At 43.9% G+C, this 23,707-nt stretch overlaps 1 protein-coding gene across 1 annotated transcript in view; it reads right to left on the bottom strand.

Annotated features, from left to right (window-relative positions):
* Positions 1–212: 212 nt before the first annotated feature.
* Positions 213–23,707, bottom strand: part of LOC146189922 (putative sodium-dependent multivitamin transporter) — a 94,765-nt gene continuing 71,270 nt past the window's right edge. Inside the window, exons 18-23 of the mRNA XM_084605383.1 lie at positions 23,234–23,353; positions 22,722–22,760; positions 16,705–16,759; positions 16,569–16,621; positions 13,849–14,093; positions 213–666 (exon numbers count right to left, since the gene is read on the bottom strand). Of these exons, the coding sequence (XP_084461509.1) occupies positions 213–666; positions 13,849–14,093; positions 16,569–16,621; positions 16,705–16,759; positions 22,722–22,760; positions 23,234–23,353 (966 nt within the window). The remainder of the gene's footprint in view (positions 667–13,848; positions 14,094–16,568; positions 16,622–16,704; positions 16,760–22,721; positions 22,761–23,233; positions 23,354–23,707) is intronic.

Genomic DNA, 23,707 nt, shown 5'->3' with positions numbered 1-23,707 from the left:
TCGCAAAACTTGTCACACTATGTCAAAGTATTGATGATCTGCGCAAGCAAAGGGCCCTTACTCATGCGAGTACCATGCACATTTAGTCGCTTGCTGACTTTACAGATGGAGGTTAACGTTATGCGCTTCCGCCATAAATCAAGAGCTTCATTCAGGAAGAAGTTTCTCGATAGCTCTCCCTTATGTCCCGTCATAAAGAGCATTCATCACACCTAGCCCTCAGTCTGGGCCAGATTATGAAGAACAGCTAGCTGAAGCTCTTCCTCTAGCCCCTCAACCCATTCTTGTCGCGGCCCCGTTGACATGTGCGGCCGTTGCTGCCCGACCACCACCTCAACAATCTGCATACATTCAGCCTCCTGGTCCTGCTCGAGAACCTGCGCAATGTATTCAATCTCCTGCTCAAGCGGCAAGCTCCTGGCGGACGATTGACAATCGTCCGATCTGCTACTTCTGCGGCTTCTAAGGTCAAGTGGTGCGGAGCTGCCATCGACGCATACACGTCCCTCGTCTACCTTCTGATGTTTCCGACTACTGTAACCAACGCCGGTACTCTTCACCTGGTGAGCCACCCCAAAGCCATCAACTTTCTGCAGAGCACTTAGCCTCTCGTCGCCGCTCACCTTCGCCGCGTCGGCGTTCCATTTCTCCGATGCGACGACGTCCCTTGGCAACCCAAGAAGTAACCTAAGTGTCGCAGTTCCTGAGGCGAGAACTGCGCTTTTCGTGCGGACTTGCGATGGTCGCCAGATCGTACGGTCTCTCACCACCGCCACTCACTGCCGCCCAATGCCTCCAACAAGCTCGCAACGCAGAAGATCCACCTGCCCCACGTTTTCCGCCTGGCTCTCTCGTCTGGCTATAGATATCTCCCAGTACACCGGGCCTCTCCAGGAAACTTCTTGCGTAATATCATGGTCCCTATCGTCTCTTGGAGTGGACATCACCGGTAACTTACGTTATTGAGCCCCTTACGCCGTCTCCTGATCTCCATCGCCGCGGCACGAAACAGTCCACGTCAAACCCCTCTAGCCGTACCCCGTGGTCTCCACGCCCTACGTCGCCAGGGTAGCTTATTTTGTAGACGGGGGACATTGTACAGAAGAAGATGAGCTTGTGCTCTAGCCGCGTGGTCTTCGCCTGTTCGCGCGCCTGGCTGGTCTCGCTGATCAGCGAGTGCTGCTACGCCTGCTTCAGTTCAATTAAGATCTTCTAGAAATAAACCACTACCCTACCCAAGGTAATCTTGGCACCATTTAGAGGATAAATGTTACTTGCTTTGTCGTATATCTGGCTGGAAGATAAGATTTATTTTGATATTGTGCACCTGTAGATCTCCGTCAGCACAGGCATATAGAGTACCTGTGATACCAAGTGTGAAGGTGACCCATCAACTAGACGGGGGACATTGTACAGAAGAAGATGAGCTTGTGCTCTAGCCGCGTGGTCTTCGCCTGTTCGCGCGCCTGGCTGGTCTCGCTGATCAGCGAGTGCTGCTACGCCTGCTTCAGTTCAATTAAGATCTTCTAGAAATAAACCACTACCCTACCCAAGGTAATCTTGGCACCATTTAGGGGATAAATGTTACTTGCTTTGTCGTATGTCTGGCTGGAAGATAAGATTTATTTTGATATTGTGCACCTGTAGATCTCCGTCAGCACAGGCATATAGAGTACCTGTGATACTAAGTGTGAAGGTGACCCATCAACTCATTTACAACATTATTCAACATCAACAATAGCTGCTGAGCCTGAGACACATAGGGAGGAAATTCATCAGAGTTTGAAAGAAGTCTACCAAAGGCTGTATATATTTACATAATGAAGTCCTTACTAGGCATCCAATGAGCTCTTTCCATTCGTTCATGAAAACTTACGAGAGAGCTAACTGGTCTACCTATAAGAGTAAGACGAGACAGTTGTAATGACTTCTATCTGAGTAGATCCTTATTCGAATCAGTTCTATTTACTCTTCATACCCTATTTGACTACTTTATGCCTTTATTACCTCACATAATTTCATAAGTACACAGTTGTAAGCTTCACCATTATGTTAACGTTTTAACCCCACCGTACAAACTTGCTTGCCTGACCTAGGTGAAGTTGTCTGAATCGGGATCCAAGCTTCCCGGAGGCATCGAATATATCATCACACACCAATTCCGAATGAGCTGCCAGACTGCACGCATCCTGCCCACTCGGTCATGTCATGTGCCATCGAGACCTAACGCCCCGAAGACCACTCAGTGCACAGCCATATCACGTGTCTACTACCATCTGCCAAAGAAAAAAAAAACAATTTTTCACTCATTTTAACACTATGCACCTACGCTGACCGCATCGATGGCGGGTGCACTCAATGGCGGCGCTTTCAATGGTGCCCTGCTATAACCAATAAGTAGTATTTGGAATGGATCCCCGAAAACTACAGGCTCGATCAAAATACGACGAGTGGTGCTGGTGCAAAAGGAGCCAACGGCAATGGCTTCCAACGATGTTTGCCTTTCTTTAACGTGAATGCCTTTTGTCATCTTTCGGATCGGACTTTATCAGAGGCGTTACCATCAGATGCTGGGCCTAGCCAGAAGCTCGGCAAACCCGTCCTAAACGGTTAAATACGGCAAAGAGCTTTTGGTTCAGGATAAAGTCCTGCACAGTCACACAGATTTGCTGTATTCACTGAGATATATCATTGAATGTATTTAAATAAATTGTGAAATTTGACTCCGCAGAGTGTTCCACTTGCAGCAAATTTGAGGATATGCACTGGGGCCTAATCGTGTGTCCAGATTATATGTACAATAGACCAATCATGTTTTTGTATGCTGCATTCCAACACACCTGAGCACTTCGATTAGCCCGAGCACATCATTTTTAGAGTATCCTTTGACTTTAGAGTATCATTAAAAAAAGAGAGCAATGCATTGGAAATGACTGCTAGGGGTCTTCGCCGTGTAATTTGACATCTATATTTTACGTGTGCGAAAATTTTCTGCACGCGAGGTACGGAGAAGCATATTGACCCGGTTCTTAATTTCATTCCTTTAAAGCTTTCTCATGTTACGCCTACTTATTCAGTTTCAGTAAAAGGTGCATCGCAATGACGAATACTTCATCTAGAAAAGTTTTCAGCTGATGCCAAGAACTTCAGCCTCTGCTGTGTTTCCTGCTGAAGCAATATCAAAATACGTGCAAGACGCTAAGAGCAATCTTTCCAGCTGGCTGCCAACGATGCAAGTACGGAGGGATGGAGAGAACACACGCGGTTATCTTTTTTTTTTGCTGCTATAAGCGATACCATGAACCAACTAGACCAACAAACAGCTATTCTTCAAGACACTTCTAGTACATCGTGCTCTATGCAGTGTACTCGGTATTCCTCTGTTTTTTGTATCTGTGACAGCCACCGCTATTCCTCTGTGACCATCGTCGTCCTTTCCTACACTGTTCACGCTGCTATAAAAGATACCATGAACCAAATAACCCAACACCCAACTATTCTGGAATACACTTCTAGTAGATTGGGCTCCTCTCTGTGTTCTCTCCGCCCATCTATTTTTGCATCCTTGGAGGCCACCGCTCTTTTTTTTCTGGGTCTGTCGTCGTTGTTCCCTACAGTGTTTACGCTACTGTATAAGATACCATGAGCCAACTAGCCCAACAAGTAACTATTCTGGAATACACTTCTTGTATATCGGGCTCTTTATGTGTACACTCCATCCCTCTGTTTTTGCATCGCTCGTAGCCAGCGCTCTTTTCTCAGTTTATGTCGTCATCCTGTCCTTACACAGTTCGCGCTGCTATGCAGCGATACCTTTTTCCTCAACTTTGCAGGGCATCCTTATAGTCAAAGACGGGATTCAATTGCCAAAGCGCAAACAGAATGCCCTCGCTAAAGCATGCAACGCATTCCGGATCTTTCTTCCCTTTGTCCAAACAGACCTGATAGCTTTTCTTTTGATCTACAAAATGTTGTACAAAAGACAACAGCAAAGAAGGCGTTCAAGAACAAGCTATCACCGAAAAATATAGTTTTTTGTCCTGAGCATCTAAGAGTCGCGTCTTTCCACTTTTTTAGCTACGGCCATACCTTTAAAATGTCTTTGGAAACTGTGCCACAATGTAGAGAGGTACATTACTATGCAGAGTTAGCAATTCAGACGCAGTTACCAAATAAATACCAGCTCAGTCTGGGTAATTTTAAGCTGCGTTCCTGCATGACTGCAAATAAACAAACAAAAAATGGCGCTGTAGAAAATTAGGCATCTATTTCGCGGGCCAGTGGTGTCCATTGCGTAGTTTTTTCCGGCAGGGCGTCTGACAGGATGCGAGCAGATTTTGGCCCACATAATACGGACACTATTCAGCCCTTGGTTTGAGAACCTCATCACATTATCCAAGTTTGCAGTAGACAACGACAGGGCAGACATGTATAAGTTTGTCAGATACCTCCTTACACCACGTCCTGCCCTATAACGCTCGTTTGAGCAACATTAGTGTACGCATTAGCCACATGGGGAGCCCCATCAATACGTCCTCGCCAACATTCTCGAACCAGTACAGAATGTAAACGTCAGGATTATTTATCTAGTGCAGTTTCGGTTGTTTATGTAATACAAAGCCTCGTTCTATCATGACAATTCCCGTTCATTCCCGTTAAATATTATCACATGTGTTTCCTATAGCGAAAACTCTCTGCAGTTGTAGCACGGAAATATGTCGCCTGAGGTGAAGATGCTGATTATAGATGCGCAGCGTATGCCACGAGGAGCAGTAACGAAGGAGGAGAAGCAGACTTCGTAGGTTAGCAATATTTCATCATCAATTGTTAATGTAATAAAACATCACAACTTTTTTCTTTCCTGCTTGGAACTATTTCTAAGATTTTAAGTATCATACCATCCTCCTTCACCTGCATTTATCCCATTTATGCTCGATACAATGGCCTCGATTCTCTAATTGAAAATTGTGCGTGTCAGGACACCCGCACAGTTATAAAGTCATTGCTTCTCCTCTGACCAAACATTATGGAAGCATAGAATGGTTTTAACCTCGTTTCAGTGCTAGTGCATACGAAGTAGTGAGAGTCGGCTTCAAATATTAACCGCATTAAGAAATTAAAGATCTTTACTAGCCATGCTGACACTGATTGTGTCACGGGACCTGAGGTAAATAGTTTTGACCGTCACGTGCTCCTTGAAATCACGGCAGCTAACGAGCATAGATTTCATCTCGCTCTAGTGCCAAGAACGTGCAAGCTGAGCTTGGCTTGCAGGTTAGAGATTGAACTTGTTGCACCGCACACTGGCTTTACACACCACAGAACATGGAATGCACTTGCTGACGCATGCGTCGCTCAAGCGGCAGTACTACATGCAGCCGCCAGGTGGCGACCCACGAAAGGACGTCTAGGTTCGTCTGCGTATTGTTCCTTTCACCTTCTTGTTCTGCTTTCCGCTAGCCTTTGTGTTCTTTCGGTTCCCATTCATACTTACGGCAGGTTCGCACTGTTTTATCTGTTCCTTAAGTAGTCATAGTTACGGACAACGTGCCGGCAGCGTGATATAAATGCGTTTCATGGTTGTAGCGACCACTTGAGCGCCACACAGCGGCTAAGATGTCATGTACTCTGGAATAAGAATACAATGCCCCTTCCAACAGCTGCCTTTCTTCAAAAACGAATGCTTGGGGGCCTCCTAAATCTCCATGTTTATAAGTATATAGCTGTCTTTAAAAAGAATAAAAAATGAAGCACGTATGGAAAACCACGCTTCTCGTGTCGCGCCATGCAATTCTCCACTCACACTATTCGGTCTTTAAATGAAATGCACTACTTTGTCCTAATAGAACGTTTGTTTTAGAATACGCAGTGATACATGTCATGGCTGTTGTCACTGAAGACCTCTTTATTACACCGCCTCTCTTCGCTCGTTTCCGCTGTAAAAAACTGCGTGTATGAAGGAACCAAAGAGAAATTCTAGTTCACAATACTATCTCATAGACACAAAAAATGTTCTACTGGCGTAGCAACAACGTCAGAAATCCTGCTTTCTTTCTATGTCGGTGCCTGTGGGAGACCTAGCTATGCGACGCTTTTTAAATTCCTATGTGGCTCCGCATACAACTTAGAAAAACTATGCATAATTAAATCACATTCATTACGTTATTAAATTATTACTGCTGCGTGTGGCGAATGCTGACAACGACCTAAATAGAAACCATCCGTAGACGTCACAACGACTTTATCTGGGCCAAAACAATCACCGATTTTCTATTATGAGAAGAAAATGTCACGTTTTTATTCGAGTTGGGTGAGTGTCATCCGCTTTCTAGTTGTTCATTGCACAGGAGAGAAGTGCATGAGTGATTCGCTAACAACATCAACGTCTATCTAAATACAAAAAGGTAGAAGAACAACACATTACAAACAAGAAATAAGTGATCACCGTGGGCCTGAATCAGTTCATTGTTTTTTTTTACCACCAGGCTTAGTGTGCGTATCGACTGAATCTCTTCTCTCTTCGGTCCTGGCTTATTACGTACGCACTAGTTATACGTGACGTCAAAATGGTATCCATGGTTCTGTAACCCAAAGTAGTACAAATTATGACATCAAGACCTAAACTTATTTCATGTCAGTCACGGTGTGGAAGCGAATTGTAGTATAGCCTAGCCTCTGTGACCTGTGCCCTATGACTCTCCTGACGCACCGCAGTTAGCTTGAGAGAGTACCAGAACAGAGGCTATTGGTGTTACTTGATAAATTATCGTAACTACTGAGTGGCTGGCAGAGGTGACATCTGTGTATTAATCTATTACTCTTACTTTACATCTCGAAATCTTCGCTTTATGTTAATTGATATAGGTAGCATAAACGTCATTATTTTTCGGCAGTCTTTCAAAACAAGCGAAATACAATTAGCCCTTTTCACTTCCTATGTCTACGTTTCGAAGTCAAAAAAAGACGCTGCGAAATGTTTATATTTGGCATTCATCTGTTTTGCGCCCGCACGTTGTAACTTTGTGGTGACGGTTTTCCGCCACCTTTTAAACCTCATCTGAGTGTAGTCCTAGGTACACACTCGTCTAGATAACAGTAACAGTCATTTCCTTCAATACGCAGATTACATACGTAACATGACATAGGATACTCTGCCACACGAGCGCACTTGTAGACATAAAGTTTATCCGTGTTGCGTATTTGGGACTGGGCTGGGAAATCTCCAAGTACCAGACAAGACCGAAGACTACAGTCAGGACTGCTATTTTTATAACAAATTTGTTTGGATTTCAACCGCAGTCACACCAAAATAATAGCTAGGATGAGCGACGCTCTTTTTATTTACTACTTCTCAATGACACGCTGATGTTAAATTACCTCAAGAAGAAAGTTCTGGACAGGGAAAACCTCAAGTTGAGATATTGCCTACGATGCAAAGCCACTTGAATATAGCTTGGATTGCCCATGTAAGCAGAATAGAGCTTCCGTTCTCGACAACGACACACAGAAGACGCCCACAACCTTAGCGCCGTTTTGTTTTCGGATAAATATTTGCAAGACGCAATGCTTCTCATATGCGTGCCCTACGCACACGTAGCTCCTAAACAATTACGGAGAGAAAATCGGAGGTACTCTGTGCTGTTACATTGCCACATGCGAAAGACGAAGCTGCCTTTGCAGTTGATATTAGGCTTGGTCGAAATAGCACAAACAACCACACTGGGGACTGGGATCTTAAGCGTAAAAACAACAAAAAAATACATTGCGTATACCACTAAAAGGCAAAATAATGTTTTCAGCAGCAATGACGTTAACCCTGCGTCATTTCAGCCCTGCGCCCTGACGTATTTTCTAAATGGCTATTGTGTTATTTTTGAGGTTAAGAAATATACGCAGTTGCCCAAACGCCGATCTGTCGAAAAAGAGCTGGGACAACGACTGGAAATGCTCTCGAATAGAAACCATAGCTCTGAAGTTTAAATTGATTCGAGTGTTGTAACTATATTATTCTGGTTCTTCTAGTCTCTATGGAGCAATCATAACCCAACGTTTCCTCTATAGGGGCTAATAGCTGGCACGCAAATTCAGCTGTCTGTTCACCTATTACAGCAGACTACGTACAGCTGAGGGGCAAGGAAAGTTAAATTAAACATCTCAGAGCCAATACAGCCACTAGCCCATTCTGAACGACCATGATACCATGTCTAAAGAAGCGAGCAAATATATTGGAGAGACAACTGAATTCAGTTATTGAGCTTTGTTTTTTTTTTCTTGCTGATACCCAGGTGGTGTTGTTTTAGCTACAATTCACATGCATTCGGGATTTCTGATTCTGGTATTTTTCTTTGTTCTTTTTTTTTTTTTTTGCTCTCTTCTTGCTTTGTATAGGACCCGGTGCTTCAAAGCTCATTGCCATTGTGATAATTTTGTGCTTGTTTTTTTGCTGGTTTTCAGTTAATATGCGTGCTTCGTTATAACGGCGGGTCGTTACTAGTGCCAAACTTTAGGCGCTACATTTGTGTTCTCGAGTTTGTGTGCCGTTAATGAGCCAGCTATACAAGGCAACACACTCATGTCTCGGCACCTTCGTAAGTTGAGGTGAGGACCGAATGCTTTCAGTGAAAATAGAGACGGGCAAGAAATAAATCGTGGGCAAAGGGGAGGGGGGGGGGGGGATCTGCTGGAAGCTACAACGAAGAGCAGCCCAAAATCAGCGCATACTAGAGTATACCGTAAATAGGGATAAAATTGCGCGAAAACAAAGAACCCTAGAGACATAGAAAGAAACGCGACACCACGACCGCAAACTATGGATTGACAGAGGGTCAAAACTATGAAGTTCACACACGCAGGATCAGCATTTTGCTTTCATTACGCACACAAAACAGAGCCCCAACCAACTAGAGAGCCTACTAGGCCACAACAACGTTCTACTAGATTAATAACTTTGTTACTTGTGCCTTTTCAATGGGCGTTCAATTGACCCAGAGCTGACGTCATAGGCAGTTATTTATTTATTAGTTTTTGTATAATACCAGTAATAGCAACTTGTGACTGCGATGGTCGCAGCCTTTTTTTTTTTTTTGTCTTCGGCGTGCATATAGCGAGGCCTTTTAAACACCTCCTATACATTGACCAGCAGTCAGTTTCATTAAAAGTGTGCTTCAAATTAAGCAGGTTGTAAATAACCAAGACCAATATTTACTTGAAACGTCGCCTTTAAGTTTGTCTTTTTTATATGCTTTTTATTCATTTCGGTGTTGTCGTGCTGCTTATATACTTCATTTATTCTTGCTTTACGTTCTGCTTTTTACAATCCTTGTTACTTACTTTATTCCGTTCGCAGGTAATGACTTGAAATAATTTTTGAAATGAAAGCCTGACTACGCGAGAAGGAGGCAAGGTCAACCTATCCGATCGCTTGACCTTCAACGAGACAGAGGTGATAGTGTGGCTTATAGTGTAACCAAAGTATCAGCGCGTAACGTTTGACCTTGACATTTCACCTCTGACGGCACATAGCACATCATGCGCTGCTTCTTGTAGTTGACGATGCCCTTGACTCCACAGTCTCGGCAATTTAATCACTGAAAAAGAATGTCGGCGCCCGCATAACCTAACCCTAACCAAAGCGACACCATGTAAACTATGCTTTGCTTTGCCTAGCTATGTTTAGCAAGGTTCTACACCACCCATTTATTTTTTCTTTTCCAGTATTTTCTTCCGCCCTAGTATATACGTTTTGGTGTTCAAGTTACGTGATGATCGCTACTCCAGTAAGCCAGTCTTATGCACGCTAAATAAAGTGCAGCCCTTATGCGCCCATTCGGCGCGTCGTCAATGGTGTCTTTTCCGGTGTAACAGAGCGAACGACTGTCATGAGTTCAAGAGAATTTCTCAAAATAAAAGAAAAAAGAGCCACGACCTCTGCACCGCTCGCTCGTGGCTTTGCTTTCTCTTCTTCTGCCAAGTTCTATTTTGGTCGCGAGAAAAATGAACGCTTTGTAACTACACATACGTGAAACCAAAACTTTCTCAAATTATTTGCCTCAATATATCGCTTATATTGCGGTGCGCGAATTTAGCACTTCGCAGGGAGTATTGTAGTCGTATTTATAGTTGTTTCTTTTTTTTCACAAACAGGTTTTACCTCAAAGCAATATCAGATCATAGGAGAGCGGAGCGCAGCAATGGCGAGTTAAGATTACGGCGCCCTGTAGTCACAAATAAGTGTTTTTGTTTAAATCTGAATTTTCCCCATAATAAATGTGTACCATATAACCGAGTGTCTATACTTTGCATATTACACGAGTCATCCGCCTGAATGACAGAGGCGACATGCAAATTTGTCAAATTTAAGGCACATCGCTTTCAAATAATATAGTTAATGAATAAAATTGTTGAGATGATTTTATTAGTTCAAGAAGCAGCTAGACTAAAAAGCAATAGGTCACAGAACTCTTATTTTACAGAGGTGCGACATAGCTACTTCAGTAGCAAATGTTTGACTACTTTACTTCAATTTCCTCTCCACTAGCCGGACATAGTGTGAACTCACGTACCCTTTAGTGACGTGGCTGCCACAACATATTATGGGCATTTCATGGCACATTGGCAGAAAAAAGTCAACTGTAGTGCATTATGCTTCCTCCGATGTTCATATGGGCATTTAAGAGTGGAATGTTGCGAATAGTGAAATAGTGAGGTATTCTTTCATCTTCACAAACCTGAAGAAACCGTCGACGTCACTAGCTAACAGCGTTTAATTCTAAACAGAGTCACGTAAACCGCTTGGCACCTGATGTGCAATCTTTATTAATCGGGCGTAGCTTAAGCATGTAATTGTTGCAAACTTATTTAATTATTTATTTCTTTATTCAATCCTCAAAGGTCTCTGATGAGACATTACATGAGGGAGTGGGCGTTACAGGGCAAATAAGTGTAACAAAAATCATGAAATGTTTCCGATGAGCTGATTGAAGTTTTGGAGTCGATGATCAAAATGATATGTTTTCTATGAACCGCTTTAAATAATTTGGAATCGATTATTGTAGCGACTTTGGTGGGCAGGCCATTCCAGTCCTGTGCTAGCTGTGCGCAGGAAAAATGACTGCTGAAAAGTAGTAGTGTGCGCTTGAGGGGGGTACACTGCGTTAATGGGGCTCGAGCGGGAGCTTTGGTGGGCTCTTTTTATGTACGGGTTATCTGATGGCAAAGAATAAAAAAAAATTATGAAAAAGGTTAAGACGCGCGATTCTACGCCGTGAGGCTAGAGAGGGTAAGTTTATTTGTGCTTTTAGTGCTGAGGTACTCGAATAATATGAATAATTTGACACAATGAATCGTGTTGCTCTGTTCTAAACTGATTCGAGGACATTAGTAAGGTTATTTTGGTATGGGTCAAAAATAGCATTAGCATACTCTAGTTTAGGGTGCACAAAAGTTTGGAAAGCAAGTTGTTTAATATAAGGAGAAGCGATGGAAGGAGGGCTATGGAACGAAAAATGGTAGGGGTAACATTAAGAGATGGAAAGCGTGCAGAGTGGGTCAGAGAAATAACTCAAGTTACCGACATTCTAATAGAAATTAAGAAGAAGAAATGGACATGGGCAGGACATGTAGTGCGAAGAGAGGATAACCGATGGTCGCTGAGGGTAACAAACTGGATTCCAAGGGAAGGAAAGTGTAGCAGGGGGCAGCAGAAAGTTAGGTGGGCGGATGAGATTAAGAAGTTCGCAGGGGTCAAGTGGATGCAGCTAGCACAGAACCGGGTTAAGTGGAGAAATATGGGAGAGGCCTTCGCCCTGCAGTGGGTATAATCAGGCTAATGATGATGATGATGATGATGATTATGGAAAGGTTACGTCGTATATAACCTAGAGCGCGGTTAGCAGAATTTATTATCTGGTTAGCGTGCTGTATCCATGTACCATGTGGGCATGGAAGGAAAAAATGAGCAGCAAGACACCCTGTATGGCCACTTTTATTACCTGCATCATTTTCCGCAGCATCAGTCCGACGGGCTAGCGCACAGTACACGCAGCCTCGAAGCTCTGATGGCTTTTGAACACGCTTGCTATGCTTTTAATGTGTAGGCAGGTGGGCTCATGGCGTGCAGATTAAGCTCTCGAACAAATCTTTGCCATGCCACAGCCACACCTTCAACAATCCATTGGCCGACGTAAACAGTGACACTCGCGTCGAAGCGCTTTACGCAGAAAAGCCCAGACGGCGAGTTACATGCATAGCATCAAATTTTTCCCGGCCCTCACTCACTGCCATTCGCCAGTTTGAGGAAAAACCGCGGCTTCAAAAACAAGCACGTATGTTTTTTTTTCTACTCAGCTACACTACACAAATAACAATATATAATAAAATCTGAATCATGATAACACTGGTAAATGCACATTCTCGACCATCAACCGAAAGAAAGAGTGTAAAGAAGGATGAGTCTGCAATTAAACGCTTGAGTCAGCAAAGTCAAATGAATGAAGCACGATGATGACTCAAAAAATCGACTTCCCAAAACTTTTTTAATAAAACACTGATGTATATTTAAAAACACTTTTTTGTAACAATTTTGCCTATTCATAAATGTAGTTTTTAAGCTACGAAGATGATGGGTGTAGCGGCATAAAATCGTTGCTTTCTTATTTAAAGTATCACATAGAACGTGCACACAGACACAGCATCGATTCTATGTCGTCTAAAACGTCTTGATTTCCAATTGTTTTCCTTTGTCGATAGCGCGAAATTTATTCCTGTAATATATACACCTTTCTTTCAAGACTACGATAAATGAAAGCTGCAAAGTTTATCAATCCAACGTCGTGGAACAATATAAATGTCTTTCAATCTTGAACCATCAATAATTAATCAAACTCCTGCTGTTAAAGGGAAATTTCATGTCTTTGTGTTCAACCTATATCAGTATCCTTCGACATTTTAGACTAACGCTTCACCTACAGCAGGCTGAAAAGTATTGTATGCGGCGGGCTTGCTCTAAGCAGGTTTCATTCATTTAGACATAAATATAGACCACGAAAATTGACCCATGCCTTCCTCATACCTTTCCTTAATGTTGTTTTAGAGAACAAATGTTACCACGCCGACAAAATTGGGATAGCTTCGAAGGGCGCCCATTTTTAGTTCTTGGTTGAAATGTAAAAATGGTGCCGTTGTCTCGCATCGTGTGGTTGAATTACGTAGTTATAGTAGTTATAGTAGGCGAAAAGATACCTTCTATGCCATGATATCTAGTGCAGGCAAACCTTTCTTTCAAGGTTGCCACACAAGCGATAAACTCAGTGGCAAAAGAAAACTTTCATGAACCGTTTGTTTCTCAACATCGACAAAAAAAGAGGCCAACAATTCCCCCTCATTCTGAAACAGTGCAGCTGCTCTCAAGACAGATGAACTGGGCAGCCAGACTTTGACTTAAGCTGTGCCCCAACCCTTTGTGAGCCACAGAGTATGTGCAGGTTATGCTTATTCGATTGTGTATAATTGTTCAGAATTGATGCTTGAGGCTGAGAAAATGCAAGTGGTGACAGGCATGAGGTCATAAGCCCACATACACTCAGGCTAACTAGAGTAAGTGTGTGCTGTGCTCTCAACACAATGCAATGGCGTAAGAGCCACCATGCGAGTCTTTCTCTGTATTTTAAGACGAATGGCCGATGTCCCAATCTAAACGAACATGCGCGCGAAAAGTAATGCTTCTGTGGACTATTGTCCTTAAGTATATAAAAACAGAGTAGGTGACAAATCTATTACCTTAAGGTACGAGGGCCAGTCCAATATGGCAACACTGGCCATCCTAACGTTGGTCATTCCTTGTGCGCTTACTCTGCAAGCGAGTGCAAAACTGCAACAACCTCATGGAATTCCCGGCCATCCTGGAAGTGTCCGCCTGCCGTTGGATTTGCCAGCGGATTTGAGCCCATCTGGACACTATCCCGGGAGCTGGTCTGGGGGCTGGCAGGGGAGCTGGGTGCCTGGGCAGTGGCGTGGGCAGTGGCCTGGGCAGTGGCCTTGGCAATGGCCTGGACAATGGCCCGGACAATGGCCTGGGCAATGGCCTTGGCCGGGGCCTGGCCACAGGAGTAAGTGCGGCAACCTGTCTGACTTCGTGTTCAGCTAAATAATTTGTTCGCTCGTAGCATTACCAAAGCACAAAAAAAGTTTCGGGAATGAAAATCAAACATATTTTAGAACCGAATCGGTACCGCGTCAGTTCACAAGGGTGCATAAGAAGGAAATACCGATGCGACTGGAATCCATAGACAAGCAGCCCTGAATTGTAAAACGCCCGGCGTTTTGCCCTGAGCATAGCGTTCAGTTGGCCTAGCTAAGCAATAAATAATCAGGATTTTGCCTGCAGTGGTGTTTGACATAAGGTCCGTGTGTTGGTATAGATGTGTCTCTCCAGGTGCTAAAAAGAATTCTGTCTCATAGAGTTAAAGCTTGACAGGTAAATATCCTTGTATGTACCTGCCCATTATAAGGAGATCCGGTGCATATTACTAAACAGTTTGCATAAAGCCGTGGCCTCACCTTATAAGGAACAGCCGAATGAAAGGGTGGGTGTTCCAGCATCCTTTCTCTTCGGCACGGCACTTTATAGCAGCTGACGTGACATATCTCAACAAATAACGAAGAATTGTCTCAATTGCCGCCCCGGTGCAAATTCAGATTTACTCCTTAGCTGGGCCTACAAGTGCTATGCTCAGGGCTTACAGGCTATTCGGGAAGTGGACACCCTTTTATTCGCTTGTCCCTCATATGAAGATGCAGCGCTTTTGTCTAAATTATTTGCACAAACACTGTTGATACTGAACAAATATTATGTGAAAAAAAGGAAAAAGCAAAATAGGTGCGACTAGTATTGATAATCTACAACTTTGAGAAAGCTCTACAGAATCGCTACCTCGGTGCATCAAACTTGTTCAAGTGCCTTCGCAGAAGAGTCTAGTTTGGTTTAGTCTGTGGTGTTTAACATCCAAAGCGACTCAGGCTATGATAGACGCCTTAATGGAGGACTCCGAAAATTTCGACCACCTGAAGTTCTTTAACGTGCACTGACATCGCACACCACACGGGCGTCTAGCTTTTCGCCTCCATGGAAAAGCGGCCGCCGAGGAAGAGATTCGATCCCGCATTCTTGGGAACAGCAGTCGAGCGCCGTAACCACTGTGCCACCCCGGCGGGACGCAGAAGAATTTATGAAAAGCTTAGTAGCCGACGAAAATTGAGACGAGATTATGTCAGTAAAAGAGACTGCTGCATAGTCGATAAACTTGAATGGGCTGGCTTTGCATGTACATAGCATACTATCGATATAGTTATTTTTCCTTTAAAATAAGTATATTGGTTATATAAAACTTTATACTGGCAGGTGTGCATGTATAAGACACTTTATCTGAAAATATTATTCGACTGAATGTTCTCTATATTTTTGTCCGGAATCAAACGAGGCCTCTAAGGTGGAGAATCAAAGGAGTGAAAAATTTCCCCAGCCTGGTTATTAGATGACAAACCCTGGTGATATTTGTCTTTATCAGTATGTAGACAGGTATTGTTAAGCGCACCTGAGAGTGTAAATTTTTTTCTCGTTAAGAAATACTATAATTAGAACGCTTGACAACAAACTTTGCAATGGCTTAAGATGTCTACTCTAAGACATGGTTTGCTACTGCAGCTTTGTATTTAACCCGTACAAGCTCTTACATGGAAGAAAATATGTAATACTGAAAATACTTATAGTTCGATAGAGCTGAAGTTGGCCAACACGGTACCGCTATAAATTAGCTGCCTATCCAGGCAATCGTGTCGACTGGCTCTTGTTTCGCCGTGGACGTTGTACGTGGTAGTACGATATCGCATAGATTAGTAGTTTTGCAGCATTAGCGCCAGATAACAGATTCACCACGATGTTGTGGCAATTAGTCGTGGCCATTGGCTAGACGACCTCATTGGATGAGCACCTCCTATTGCGGTCTCACATTGTTTGCAATAAGTAGCTATACCTTAAAAAGAATACAGTTACACATATTTTTCGTCTCATTAATACCAGTGTTTAATATATATTATAGCAAATTGGCGAAGAACGTACGTGGCCATTTAATGTAGTGAAACATTATTTTCCTACTCACCAATGTGAACATGTCCCGATCAGAAGAAAGTTGTTTCAGGTTGCTCACAACATGTAAAGTGGCAGCTGGTCAGAGGGGGGTGGGGGGGGGGGGGGGGGGGGAAGCACGTGTGCTATACGCTGAACATTTACAGCTCCTTTATTACAGTTGCAGTTCCTTTTATTATTTCGCATATGTGGTGCCTCCAGCCCTTTTGTATAATTCCAAGAATCGAATGTTGGAACCTGCAATGCGTTGTACGTATTCTGTTGGCTGGCGTTATGGTAAGTTTGTTGCAGATAGTATATTGCAGGAACCGTAGAGTATGAGGCATCCTTATAACGCGTAAAAAATAAATTTCTCTGTGCAGGGTGCTGGCGAAGACACGAAGTCTACAAGCATTGCGTGGGAAGCAGCTGCGCGGAGGCCACTTGCCAACAGAAGCATGTTGGACCCTTCTGCACTTTGGACTGCCGAAGCGGATGCTTCTGCAAGAAAGGATATCACAGGAATTCGAGGGGCAACTGTGTCCTTTGGCGCCAGTGCCTACGCGAAAGTTGGCCACGCCCACCGATCGGCGCTCTGAATGCGGCATCTCCCATCACAAAACCCAGCGTACGGTCAACCTAGACAGGAATAAGGAGCATTCATTAGAGCAGTTTTACACTGTCGTCTTCTCTGTCTACGTAAAAAGTGGTGAAATAAACAGCTAGCTGTTTTCGCAGTGTATCTCTGTTATATAAATATTCCAGCCTATTTCATTCGTGACAACCCACCCAAAAGAACAAATGACGCTAAGCTTGATCGCTTACCAAACGAACCTGCCTCTTACAAGGAACTTACTCTAAACATGCATCGCTTCTGGGCGCCGTCTTTGACATTCTCCGCAATATGAAACAACTACACGGGTGGGATTCCATTGCAGATGACTCATGCATATGAAAACATTTTTTTTCTTAATAAATGATTACTTACAGTAGTTATTCCTGATTTCGATATAAGAAATCGCTGCGCTTTCTTTATGTTATATAGGAAAGCAGTCGTCTAGCTATTCGTTGCTCTTCACAAATATTTTAAATAGCAAAACGAAGTAACAATCAATTTGCGCTGTAGAATGTAGAGTACGTCAGCCGAATCTTATGCTAACTTTCAGGAGTCTAACGTTCTGAGATATAACGGCCTATAAGCGAGCACGTTTGCGAAATGGTTTAGGCTAGGCATGTGTTATCCCATCAAGTTTGTAATCTTGGGCGTGCAGAAGCAATATTCAGTCATGAGAATCAAGTAAAGAATACGAATGATTGTCAAAATCAAGAGCTTCAAGAGATTGTGAAGGTTGTAACCGCTTTCTTTTCTTGAGTTCTGTACGGCAGGCAAGCTATTCATCGCAGTGTGCCCGATGTTGCACAATAATTCGGCCACTAACTGAACAGCGAAGCAATCACCGTCCGAATCGCGATACCAATTGTACTGCTGACTTCCGGCTGAAATTCCAACCCTCTCTGGGAAATTTACATTTTAATGACTACCTAGAGCAGAAAGCATGACAAAGCAGCAATGTTAGGAATAATTTTAATACCAGAAGGTGTGACGCCGAGAATAAGAGAATGCTTCCAGCTGCAGCACCGGTACGGGCATCGCCCACCTTTACAGGCGATGGCGTAAGGGCCCCGGTTTCGTCTTTGTAAGGCGCACTTCTGCAAGAAGCAAGGAAATGATAATCTTTCAGGTGTACTGAATAGAAATCAGTTAACAACACAAGAAGTCGTGCCAACATTCCTATGCAGCGCTCTCCGTGGAGAGTTCAGGAAAAGCACATGTCATTTTGCTTCTCATTTAGCAAGTCTCTAACAGGTTACAGGATACTTTGCGATAAAAATGCAAAGCGATAACATATGTGCCTCTGATCGTATGCCGTTAAATGTATGTGTAGGTGTCCATCGAGAAGCTAGAAAGACACTGCGTTTTTTTCTCCAAGCACCAACGTAAACAAACCAAAATACAATTTGCGGCGTGAAAAGTTAAAATTGCTGCAGAGTAGACATGAAAATAGCGCCACTACAAATTTTTGAAATAAAATTGTAATTGGTTACCATTTTTCGCCATGGTATATAGGCAGCGAGTTCGTTAGTGTACTGGTAGCTGGTGGTGACTGTGCTGAAATGACGTGACCCAACGCGGTAGCAGGATCTGTATCAGTTGGAAGCTGCACCAAGTTGTATGCAGACATACCTAGAAATATGTGTGTTTGGAATTAGGATACAACCTGAATCTAAACAGCCTCTGTCTACCTTAGTCGCAAGAATGTATCTCAAAAGCGGAGAGTACAGCCACGGCTGAATGCCGCTGAAGATGAAGTATCAGCCGTAGTCCAGGCTCAGCGTATGCAGCCAGCCATATGACCTCTGCTCTTTTCTTTATTCTTTGTTTTTCTCGCTCGTCGGGATAAGTTGTGTTATGCGCCGATATGTAGTATTCTCGGCAGCATTGGTCAAATATTTAGAGAAATCTCCCAAAGTAGAGTAGATTTGTTCTGAGAAGTTCCTGAGAACCCTGTGTAGCCCTTGTAGCCATATGAATGGGCTTGAGTGGATGCCAGTTGTAATTACTCCCTTATTAGTCGTAAGCATTACTGACCTTTAAAGATTCTCGATTTGTCTGTTTGACCAACCGGCGGTCCACCGATTGACCGACAGAAAGTGTGTGAGTGAGTGAGTTAGTGAGTGAGTGAGTGAGTGAGTGAGTGAGTGAGTTTGTGAGTGAGTGGGTGAGTGAGTAAGTGAGTGAGTGAGAGAGGGAGTGAGCGAGTGAGTGAGTGAGTGAGTGAGTGAGTGAGTGAGTGAGTGAGTGAGTGAGTGAGTGAGTGAGTGAGTGAGTGAGTGAGTGAGTGAGTGAGTGAGTGAGTGAGTGAGTGAGTGAGTGAGTGAGTGAGTGAGTGAGTCGGTCGGTCAGTCAGTCAGTCAGTCAGTCAGTCAGTCAGTCAGTCAGTCAGTCAGTCAGTCAGTCAGTCAGTCAGTCAGTCAGAGATTGTGTCAGTGAGTGATTTAGTGAGTGATTTCAACGCATGGCTTCATCAGACAAAGATTCGCAGGCTGGAAACAGCCAACAATATATCAGAGAACCTGCACTTACTCAAGTGTGAGGTTAAGAAGAGTAAAAACGCATGAAGACGAGAAAAGGGATGAGCCATGCAGACGCTCGAAAAAGAAAACGCGCAAAACATCGACAATGCAAAATAAACAAAATCTGAAAATGGTGCTAGCAGCACACAACGGTGCTACAGGCACTTCGTTACATCTAACTCAGGATAAAACCACAGAAATGCAATTTCCGATTCAAGGAGCTCGCGTTCTTTGGCCATACTATTAGTGCTGAGGGAGTGAAACCGGACCCCAAGAAAACTCCCGGTGTAAAACAGTTCCCACGAACAACCGACCAGAAGTAAGTTAAAAGATTTTTGGGGCTCTGTGCCTATTACAGGCGTTTCTTAGAGAATTCTTCACCGATTGCCGAGCCTCTTACTCTTCTTGCCTGAGACAACGCTCCTTTTGCATGGCGCGTTGATCAAAATTATGCCTACAACGAACTAGCAGGCAGCTTGAGGCAACCTTTTACTTGGCCATTTTGATTACCACGCTGCCACTAATATAATCGGCGCCGTTCTCATTCAGCGGCAAAACCGTATTGAGAACGTTATAGCGTACGCGAGCCGTTCTTTTTGAAAAACAGAGGAAAACTACTCAGCCATGGAAAAGGAATGTCTAGCGGTAGTTTGGGCGACAAGCAAGTTCCAACCGCCTGTACGACCGCCCTTTTAGAGTTGTGAGTGGCCGCCACTCCTTATTCTTTGTAGCCGACCTGACGACCCCTCGGACGGCATGCAAAGGGGAAATACAGCATTAAGGTTGTTTAGGTGCGACCGCAAGCACAACGACGCCGATTGCTTGCCGCGTGCACCTGTTGATACTACCGAGCCCGACACCGAAGGCGACTTTCCATTTCTTCCTGTAGCCACGACCCCCGCTATTGTTTAGCGCCAACGGGCTGACTTCGATTTATGCCCACTTATTGAGCATCTCGAAGACCTTGATGTCACTGTTCTATGTACATTAGCCCGGGGTGTATGCTCCTACAGCCTTCGCAGCATTGTCGTACACAAGAGAAACGTTTAGTACTACAAGGAAATTTTTCTCTGTACTGTGCCATCCGACCTCTGAGCGGAAATTTTGAATGTTTGCTACTATGAGCCTTCAGCTAGGGTTTTAGGCGCCACGCAAACATTCACACGCATTTGAGAAAAATACTATTTGTCTAAGCTGCTGCCTTCAGTCCAGCCCTACATGGAGACCTGCCTAGATTACCAGCGGCGGAAAACGCCTCCACTGAAACCTGCAGGACTTCTTGAGGCGATACTTTCACCAACAGACCCCCTTTTTAGCAAGTGAGAATGTATATTCTGGGCTCTTTCCCAACATCCGAATCAGGCACCAGATGGATCGTAGTGGCAACGGGCTATTTATGCGATATGCCGAGACCCACCCACATCCCCGTGCAACTGCTACTGAAGAGGCCCAGTTTTTTCTCAGGACCATCATACTGGTCCACGGTGCACCATCGGTTATTATTACGGACTGCGGTACAGCCATTTGCGGTCGAACTAATTCATGCTCTCTTCCATCTAAACTCACGCAAATCATGGTAACATTACTGCTTATCCTCCGCAAACGAACGGACTGACTTAAAGCCTCAATAGAAAACTTGTGCAGATGATGTCATTGTATGTCGGAATTGACCATCGCACGTGGGATGAAGTTCTTCCGTATGCAACTCTTGCCCACATTACGGCTGAACGGGAGACGACGCGTCTTGCGCCATTCAAGCTGGTCTACGGTCGTCCCGTCGCCACAATGTTGGACGCTATGCTACACATAGATCCCGGCGACGATTCCACCAAAGTTTATGCGGACGTCGGTATATTTCTATAACGATCTGAGGAAGCGCGGTAGCTCGCACGGTGTCGTATTCAACGCCAACAACACCACGATGCCAGTCGGAACAACCTCCAAAAGCGAGACGTTCATTATAAGCCTGGTGAGCTTGTGTGGGTCTGGACACCAGTGCGCCGTCAAGGACTCTCCCAAAAGCTAATTAGCTGTTATTTTTGCCCATCAAGATCCTTCAGCCTATTATTGACGTAAATTAGGAAGTTGTTCCTCGTGATCAACAATTCTCACCACGCTGGCGTTTAAGTACTGAAAAAGTTCCCGTTGATCACCTGGAGATGTACTATGAAAGGGAGTGACAATTTTTTGTGCAGCTTTGTGTTCCCTGTTCATCCTGTGTGTACCCAGTTTGTGTTCACTGCCAGCGTCGAGCCGCCGCTTCCGAAGAGGGGGGCAGTGCCGTGTGTCTGCGACAGAAGAAAACGAGGACGAAGTTTGGTGTAGCGTGGTGCCATACTGGTCCCATCAGCGTCTTCTGTCTTTTACTGGTTACAATATTTTCAGAAAACCACCACGTATTTATAGCGTCCAGCAGAACGACACCAACGACCCCCGCTATGAGCGCATTTTCCTGTTTCTACCGGGAGCAAGAATAAAGCGTAGTATACTTAGGTGCACCACCGTCGGTTTATGTCCGCAGTTGAAATGAAGAAGGTAGAACATTTTCCATGAGGTGTAGTTTACTGGTCTGTCCTTACAAGCAAACTTTATAAGCGGTTTCTGAAAAAAAAAATGGTTTTGTGTATTACATAAATATTTAACTCAACAAATTGGCAATGAGTGTATAAATAGTTCAGTCATTTAATTGCCTCAAGTCGCTGACTGGTATGGAAGTGTAATAATTTTAGTTGATCTACTATGATAAACTTGAAACGGCCTCTTTCCCGGAAAAGAAAAACTATATATTCATTATTGAAATGCCACATGTCAACAATCAATAAAACAATACCACAATTTTTGTTCAGAAGCTATTCCTGATTAAACAATAAACAGTTTAACATTTCTTTCAATGTTGAAGCCTGGTGTGAATTCATTATTTTTGCTGAATCAAACAAAAATTGATGACCTTGCTTTAAAACGTCATTCTTCGAAGCTTGGCGCTAGTGCTCCTCAGACAGCGTGCTAAAATCATTGTAGCGGTGTGCCTATTCGTACTTTTTTTCAATTGGTGTAGAACTATTATGTAAAAAAATATTGAGTTCTGCGATTCCTTGCACTTGTCATATGTTAAGATAGGACTCAAATGATGGCATGTGTTTGCAAGTGAGGCACATAAATAGCGTAACAATTTCTGATTTGAATAGAGTTCGGGCCCCCGCCGCGCTAAAGGGGAGTTGTAGTTGTCTGATTGCAGGGCAAAAACTTTACGTCCCTTATATATTCTGCAGAAAGGCTTTCCTTTCAAGGGCGCCCGACCTTCGTGGTAACAGATGAGTACAATTTAAAAAACGGGGTTTTTCGACTATCAACAGAAAAGATTCGCACAGAAGTTTTGGGCATTCACTATTGTTAGGTAAACAATTCTCTCTTTTCGAATCTATTGCAGCTGCACTCACGAAGCCTTAGTGGTGCTGCCGGATCTCACCTCAAGTCGTTCCTCGTCGCAATACGATCCGCCACCTAGCTGCAAAATACACAGAATCTATTGTGTACTCTACACAGTTCATAAGTGTTGCGTAGAACTGAGACAATGTGATGTCACAGAGTTTGTTGTAGCGGCGACAGGCGGCGCGAAGCACACAAAAATGATGGCTGCTTAGTGTACACTTGCGGTGTCAGCCATTGAACACTGTCCGATGGCCTAAGAAACAAAATGGTATTGACCAGCTATAGCTTAGCAAGAAGGAGCGACACTTCAATGTTAAGCAGTATTCACGAAAACAAAAAACGTTTCTTTGAAGTATTGTTATTGCTGATAATAGAGAGGACATGCTGATCAAATAAATACTTGAAATCAAGAACGCCGGTTCAACATAGCGAACATGGCCACAGTGGCCTTTCTTGCTTGGGTTACCACGTGTGCTTTTATTCTGAAAACAAGCGCAGAACTGCGACCAGCTTATGGGCATCCTGACCATCCCGGCAGCGTCCTCTTGCCGAGATCCTGGGAGCATCCAGATCCTGAACATTGGAATCAGCAATGGCCTGGGTCCTGGCACGAGCAGTGGCCTGAGGAATTGCCTGGACACTGGTCTGGGCATTGGCCTTGGCATTGGCCTGGGCGCAGGAGTACGTACTATTACCCTATTTCAGTAATTGCTTCAGCTCAACTACTTGATTATTCCACATTTAGCAATAATGTAGACAATACCCCTTATTATAGAAGAAAAATCGAACGTTGCGACATGATCACAACTAAACAGCGCATATATCACGCGAAGAAAATGCTGGAAGGACTACAATATCATGTGTGGCAGACGTAAGTAATAGCAGCGGGATACAATCAGCGGGATGAAATCTCCTGTTCATTATTTTTGGGTCTCCTCACCATACAGTATGTTTGCGAAGCTTCAAATTACCCCTATCCATTTTGATGCCTGCGTGAATTTTATCCTGCTGTTTAGGGTGCAG

The sequence above is a fragment of the Amblyomma maculatum genome, chromosome 5 (assembly GCF_055883805.1).
Source record: "Amblyomma maculatum isolate TAMU_Amacu chromosome 5, ASM5588380v1, whole genome shotgun sequence".
NCBI lineage: Eukaryota > Metazoa > Arthropoda > Arachnida > Ixodida > Ixodidae > Amblyomma > Amblyomma maculatum.
The sequence above is the reverse complement of the archived record's forward strand: the minus strand, read 5'-3'. Positions and strand labels throughout refer to the sequence as shown.